At 43.3% G+C, this 7763-nt stretch overlaps 1 protein-coding gene across 1 annotated transcript in view; it reads left to right on the forward strand.

The window, feature by feature from the left end:
* LOC107097354 (ETS-related transcription factor Elf-2-like) overlaps positions 1 to 7763 on the forward strand; it is a 12403-nt gene that overhangs the window by 1425 nt on the left and 3215 nt on the right. Inside the window, exons 2-5 of the mRNA XM_015394481.1 lie at positions 169 to 252; positions 6595 to 6844; positions 7004 to 7111; positions 7252 to 7368. Coding sequence (XP_015249967.1) covers positions 178 to 252; positions 6595 to 6844; positions 7004 to 7111; positions 7252 to 7368 — 550 coding nt within the window. The 5' untranslated portion in view covers positions 169 to 177. The remainder of the gene's footprint in view (positions 1 to 168; positions 253 to 6594; positions 6845 to 7003; positions 7112 to 7251; positions 7369 to 7763) is intronic.

Genomic DNA, 7763 nt, shown 5'->3' on the forward strand with positions numbered 1-7763 from the left:
TAGAGATTGAACTAACAGATTCTGCAGAGTGGGAGAATAGAGATAGAATGAAGCAGAATGATGAAATAGGGGTAGCAAAGTGCTCTGTTAGGAACATAAGGAACAATCAGATCTCTGATATCCGATGGAGCTTTTCCTCCTCCTGACTTGTTGCTCCTCTCTTGGCAGGAATGAGTGATGAACTCTGTGGTGGTGTCAGATGGAGGAGGAAACCTAGTGGAGTATGTTACTGTGGTGGAGGAGTCCCAGCAGGTGAGTCTGATGCTTTTCTCTCACGCCAATTCTGTTCTGGGTGACTGGATGACGCAGTCCGAGCTGCTCTGGGTGGAGCGTTGATGATGATTGGAGCAAAAGTTTAAATTGGTTTGGTTTCCATTTCTTTAAAAATGTTTAATTGGTTGAGAAACTCATCTCATTTCCTGCCAGAAACGTCTTGTTGTCGTGAAATTGACTCCATCATTAACTGCCCAGAGTTTGGAGTGTTAGGAGCTAAAATTGAAACGTCGCTCGTATGGTTTCTGCTCAAAGCTGCTGATGTTGGAGCAGAGACTCTCCTTCTCTGTCCACAGGAACTCATCCAGGGTTCTACTTCACATTTGACTTTATAAAAGAGACGAAAACTCTCTCCCCAAAAATAACGAGTTTTAATAAACTACCGTGTCTTTTCAAGTTGAAAGTTTTCCTTTCGTGTTAACGTTATGGTGTATGGTTATGAAATAAACAACTGAAATGCAGATAAACATGGTTTAATTCTATTTTTCCGTACTAATCTGAGCATGACCCATGATGATGTCAGAGAAGCAGTTTAACAAAGAAATCTAAAAAGCATTAAACCCAAAAACCATAAAACATTTTATAAGGCTGTGTTCTATCGTATCATATTATAGTTAATGCTAGAACTACCGTCATGTTGACGGTTCTGAGATTTTAAAGTAAAAGAAGTTTATTTCCATTAATCTTATGTTGCTCATGTTAACTGACTTTTCTGTTTTTCCTTCGTTTTCACCTTGTTTTTTAAGTAAATAAAAAGGTAAAAAATACATATGGTTAACTTTACTTTGATGATTGACAATGCAATTTCTTCCCCCGGTAGATTGAAGCTGTTGCCTAGCAACTAACATTGCTTCCAACAGAGTAGGGGTGTATATCACATCCATCATGGCGATTCGATTCAGTATCGATTTCCTGACCCAACGTTTCGATTATTTTTGATTCTCAAGAATACACCACCATACGATTCAGTTAATTGGTTCATTATTTTTAACCTTACAGGCTAGACAATGTTCAAATTTGAACTAAATCAATGAAAGCTGTAACATCGTAATGCATTTTATTTGAGAAACAACAACAAATAACTGAAGTAGAAAAGTTGCACTCCACCTATTCCTGTTAAAACCTCATTCACTGAAAAATAATAATGCCCTGGTGTTATAGATTCTGAAAGGCTTTGCATTAAAAATACTGTTCAAAATCAGTGCAATGCAATACCTCGGCTCCAGACGTCCCCTGACGCTGGGACCCTTTTTCCACCTGGATCTCCGCTCTTTTTGGCCCTCGTGTCCCTCCGTCGGACTAAACTCGCCTCCACTTCCTCGCCGCCTCGGCCGTATCTAGACCCACAGCGTGTAGCACAGAACACGCTTCAATATTGAGCATAAATGTCTGCGTCAAGCTCACTGCAACACACTGCTGTAAGAGTATAACCAGGAAGCGAGATAGGAGGGCAGAATAGGTATAGCGCCACCGCAGTACGGGAGGAGAATTACGACCAGGAGCAAATGGATAAAAATAGACCGGTTGGATCGATGCATCGATACAAAACTATTATTATTTACACCCCTACAACAGACACAGATGATGACCACTGGTCGGCAGGAAGCGGCTCAGGTTCTGACAGCGAGTCGGAGGATGATCAACCACCCCAAGAAAAACATATCAGTGACTCATCAGACGGTGGGGAAACTTTTCTTCCAGGTTAGGATGGCGCTGCCCACACCTCAGCCGGTCCACTCAGCGGCCCAAAGCCAAACCAGATCACACACAGGTCTGCCTGGATGGATCACAGGATTAGAAAGGATTCTGTAAAAGCGAAGGCGGTCTGTGGCTGGATGTTACCATCTCCTGGCCATGGCAGCTATAAACGCATTGGTTTTGTTCAGCAGCTGCTTGAACGTCACCGTCTCACGCAGAGATTTTATCCTTGAACTGCTGAAACAGCTGCGTACCAAGACCCTCCCCCAATGAAGAGCAGCGTTGGCGAAAACGCTAAAAGAAAACAGCGCCAAGAGCACAAAAAAAATAATATGATGTTTGTCATTAATGTGAAAATGTTTGGGCGGAATCAGTCGGTTTCTGTAAATAAAATTGTAACTTTGAACCTGTTTAATAAAACAGTTTTATTTATTTTACTGATTTATTTTAATACAAATCTAGAAAAAAAATAATAGCATAAAATACATCCTTTAAAATATATCTATAAGACCTGTTTTAAGGCGTGCGATCCTCAATATGGCACACTAGGTCTATTTCAGTCGATGACATCATCACTACTCTTGCATTTGATTGGGTAAAATGTCAGCCGTCAAACTGGCGGCCAGCAGGAGTTATAGTGTCATGCTTTAATTACCTTTAGAACCATCATTACATTGTTTATCGTGTCCTGGATAAATATCTGCTTTTATATCTGCATTGATGCTAAAAGCTATTAGCTTAGCTTATGATGCTTAAAGGAGCCATTAGCAGATTTTCAGCACTATGGAAGCTTTTGAGTCTCCATCCGATGATCTAATGATTAACTCTCTATGAGGCTCAGTGAGATGAAGCAGCAGGTCGTTTGGTTTGACTAAATAATCAGATTTTTCCCGTTTAACTCAGACCGGGTGACGTCGCTGAATAAATCAGCTGTGCTGCCTTTATTACATGAATTTATTTATACACAATATTAGATCTATTGTCAAGCAGCAGATGCTAAACAGAAAAGCTTAGAGCTGAGAAACCAGCGAGTTAGAACCGCTAAGCTCCAGTTTTAGGATGTAGGAGAGGATCATGGTGGGCAGCTGCTGCAAACAATGCTAGCTGGGTTAGCCTAGTCACTACGCCGTTCGTACCATGAGCTCCTCTGTGCACATATATATCCATCTCACCATTACGCACTTTATACTAGAAGGATAACAAGAAAGGAAAAAATAGATAAAAATCTACTTGGACTAGATTTATGTTTAAATCCAAAGCTGATACAGTTAGCTGCTGAAGGTAGCGTAGGATCCCATTTCTAGTACAGATGGTCACAGAGTGATAAAACAAAGGAATTTAATGCATTTTTTTCCTCAAGAAATAAATTATTAACCTTTAAAGCGTTTAGTGTAGTGTTTTCTTTACTGTTTTTAGGGAGGGATAATGTAATTTAGGGTTTTTTCCAAATTAAAATCAAGGGCGACCCGGATGAATATCTGGCTGAGTGGATGGGGTAGCGATAAGCTGGGTTAGTGGCTAACACAGCTAGCAGCCGGCTACAATGAACCCACAGACGGTAGCAGAGTGGATGGAGGAACACAGGCTGTGGGACCAACAATCATGAAAATGATCCCACAGCAGGGCTGCAGCTAACCTTTATTTAGCTAATTGATTAATCTGTCCATTACTGTTTGGATGAAGTCATTAAGAATCATATAGACAAAGCTTCATTAATGAAGATATTTTAATGAAATTAAACCAGATAAAACTAAAAGTTCAGGAGTTCTGGAGCAGATTGACAGGTTAGAAAGTTTATCTTAAATGCAAAATGTTTATATGTTTTTTTTACAACTATTTTTCCATAATAAGTTTAGAGGCATGCTAAAGGCATGTTTTATAGTCTCTGTACTCCAGGTAACCATTAATAGATCACTACAGGGTTCCTATGGATCCTTAAAAAGTCTTAAAGGCATCGAATTCTCCACTAAAAACATCTACGGAGGCCCTCGATGTGGCCGACTTGGGTTCTAGTCCGACCTCTGGTCCTCTCATTCTCCCTTTCCTGTCTGCCTACTGCCCAAAAACCAGCCACTATTGCCGTAAAAACAACAATATTTGTGGCTGTAACACTTGCTCCGTTCCGATAGCGGAACCAATGAGAACCATGCTGCTGCTGGACCTTTTTGGGATGATGCACCGCTAACTTTTTATCAAGACAACATGGGGAAGTGTGAAATAATGAAATCTTCTATCTCTCTGGCTAAAACCAGAACCAGAGAATGTAGATGAGACACGGTGGGAATCAAAGCAGTGGAGTCAAACGTGCGAAGCGTCATTATCAAAGCAGCAGGTGTTCTCCCTCCTCTCTGCAACGCCTCCACATCACCAGCAGCAGCTACAAACCTCTGGATGATGTTTGACGGTTCGCCTGCGATGAAAGCAGAGCTATAGAGTCGGGAACGAAACAAAGTAGTTGTTAAAATAGATCTGTTATTTGCTTTTAGATTTCTTCCTCTATTGAAAGTTTTTCAGCATTTGAAACATTTCTACTGGGCCAGACACTAATGGTTTATGTTCAATAAATGTTTGGGTAAATCTCTCGCTGTTGGTCTCGACATTAAAAAGTCTTACAAAGTCTTGGTTCTAACTCGCCGTAAGCTGTGGGAACCCACTACTAAATCAGCTGATGAATATTTAAATAATTGATTAATCGGATTAACAAGATGTCTGCGCCTGAAGGCGGCGTTTTCGTACAGCTCCGAACAAATACACAAACTAGTCTGATTAGAAAGCTACAGATCAGGCATGGATCCTGCATCTACCACCGCCAGCGCTGCTGGAGCTACGGCCACTAAATGTCGTTTCTTAAATCCAGCCACTGTTGACTGTTTAAAAAGCTGTGGAGCGCTTCAGACGGATGTAAACAACAAAAGTAGCAGCCGTGCTGTGGGAGGCGGCGTAAGACAGAGGCGGGCTAAGAGAAAAATCCGCTCAGACCTCCGTTACATCAATCCTGCTCTGCATCGTCCGTCACTGATAACAGAATGCACCAACTCTCCATAGATGCTCTGAACTTCCAGATCAATGCATTTTTTTGCAAAAATGGAAACGTTCATTTACTGTTTGGAAAGCTGCAGGAAACAAAATGTAGTTTTTTGTTCACTCTGTGTTTAGAAAATAACAAAAGTTGTCTAATTGTTTCTAGATCTAGAGCTGGACGATATGAAGATAATCAAACATCACAATATAATTGGGCTATAATCACCTTATATCTCACCTTATGTTTAAATTACCTTCAAAAACAATACATCTACTCATTCAAACCTTTTGGTTTTAAATTGAAAAGATTTTAACCAGATCAAAGCTTTTCTGCCACATTCTGTCTTTGGCTGTCAGAATTAGACCTTTAACAAGATCCCAGCAACCAAACAGGAATGGAAACTAAAACACACGATACTAGATAAAATGGAAAATAAAAAAGGCTCTTTGATGCAGAATAAAAAAAAAAATGACCTCAGCTCCCAAAAAACCAAAAGTGGAAATATTGTCCAGAAACCAGAGCATCTATTATCACTGATCTTTACCTGCTGGGCATTAGTAAAACATCTGAACATCACATCTGGTATTAGAGCATCTAAACAACACTTAGATACGTCCTAAATATCGTCTGTGATTTCCCTCCATTGCTTCCTGTTTCTCTCATACGGGATCGCTTCTTCAAACACGAGGCCAACGCCATCGGCTTCACAGCTGATTGTTTTAATTGGTGAGCAGGGAGACGCTGACATGCAGAGTTTACATCATTCTCCTTTTGCAGCGGATTACTTTTTAGCTGGTGGAATAAATTTATACTCCTTTTTCTTTTTCGCATCCTAAAAATGATGGCCTTTCGTTTGACGTCCGCGGCGTGAAATCCAAACCGCTGCCGCATATCGCTCAGCTGAAGCACCTGCTGTCGCCATGTTTAGTTTAGCAGTTGCTGTAGAGTGCGAGAAAATAATCCTGTTTGGAGGAGGGGTTTATGATGCATTCAAAGTGTGTGGGAAAAATAAAACTCTCAGTGAAATAGACGCAGGCGACTTCATCTCTTCATGTGAATTTGTACTCAATGGCTGCCATAGTCTTTTTAAATATTGTGCGTGGGAACCCCCACCCCGCCTAATGTTGATAATGGATGTTAGAGAAGCCTCAGTTTGAGCTTCTAAGAGGCGTTTATGAACAAACCACGCAGTAGATGTGAGATGGAAGGAGCAGCAGCGCCTCAGCTGCTGAACCAGAGAATAAGCTGATTCTGATTATTGTCCTGATTTTTGCAGCCTCTAACTATAGAAGAGCCGATTCCTTCTAAACTCAACTGATTCATTGTAAAGTTGACTGGTTTTCCACCAGTTTCCAGCGGAGCTAAAGCTGCTCTTAATGGGTTATTAACCAGCTGAGGGCTGAACAGGGGGAGCTTTCATTCCTCAGTGACTGAACATCCAGTGGGATGTTTGCTCCTCTGACGGCAGGAGGCTCAGGAGGAGGAAACTGCAGCTGCTTCAGCTCCAGCTGCTCCTCCGGGAATCTAGAAAAGTCCCAGACTTCATGTCAGAGCGGCTGCAGAAACAAAACCTTTTCCTGTCTGTCCGCTTTGTGCCGCAGCCCGCTGAGGAAGAGGAGGAGGAGGTGGTGGAGCAGGATGGAGAGGCGGTGATCATGGTGGAGGAGGAAGAGGAGGAGGGGGTGGTGGTGCAGGAGGAGGAGGGCTCTCCCGCCGTCATCGTGGAGGAGGTGCCCAGCGCCCAGGTGGAGGAGTGCTACTCGGCCCAGGTCCTGGTGTACGACGACGGGACGTACCTGATGCAGGACGTGGCTGAGGAGCAGGAGGTGGTGACGGAGGTGGCAGAGTCCGGTGAGTTCTGGCTTCAGGCTGCCCCCTGCTGGCAGGAACGGAGCAGGACGGTCAGAGGAAACGGGAAGGGAGGAACCCAGAGTCACACCAGGAAGTAAACATTTGAAAGAGGCAGCGGCTGAACGGTTCTGACCGGTTCCGTCTGGTTCTCTTCCTCAGTGGAGATCAGCGGCCACGACATGGTGTGTTTCGACAAGACTTTTGAGGCGGCAGAAGCTCTGCTCCACATGGAGTCTCCTGGAGGCCTCCACAGCGAGCGCAGCACAGGTAAACGGTCCGAGAGGTCCGCTTCATCATGAACAGAACCACCCAGGCTGATCCGGACGCAGCAGAGCCTGAGCTGGGTCCAACAGAGCAGCTGAGGCATCCTGTAATCTCTGTTTCTATGGCGCTGTGTCTCCTTCCAGCTGAGGACGTGATGATGGAGACGGTGGTGGAGGTCTCTACAGAGTGCGGACCCATCGAGGAGGACGCCTTCCCCATCGCTGCCGACTGCGAACCCGCTGCCAAGAAGAAGAGAGGAGGTGAGTTTGGGCCGGCCGACCCGGCAAACAGAACCCGTGCTCACTCCATATATGGACCATAACTGCATAAAATCATCCACCTCCAGATGGATAAAGAATTCTACGTTTATTTAATCTCTTTATTCTAATTAGTTTATTTCTGGAGCTCCAGGCCAGAACACATCAGTTTATAGAAACGGTTCAATCAGATCATCAGAGGAGTTTCAACCTGCGAAAAACCAGCCATTGATTCTGCAGCAATCCCTCCCACTGAACAGCATACAGTGGCAGTGGAGAGGAAAAACTTTGACTGGAGGTTCAAGGACACATAAAAAAGCACTGATCTATAAACACTTTCTACATTAGATAACCTGAGCCGCTCTAACTAGAAGCTTTATCAAAAAGGAAAGTTTTAA

This window comes from Cyprinodon variegatus, unplaced genomic scaffold (assembly GCF_000732505.1).
Source record: "Cyprinodon variegatus isolate N-32 unplaced genomic scaffold, C_variegatus-1.0 Scaffold687, whole genome shotgun sequence".
Classification (NCBI taxonomy): domain Eukaryota; kingdom Metazoa; phylum Chordata; class Actinopteri; order Cyprinodontiformes; family Cyprinodontidae; genus Cyprinodon; species Cyprinodon variegatus.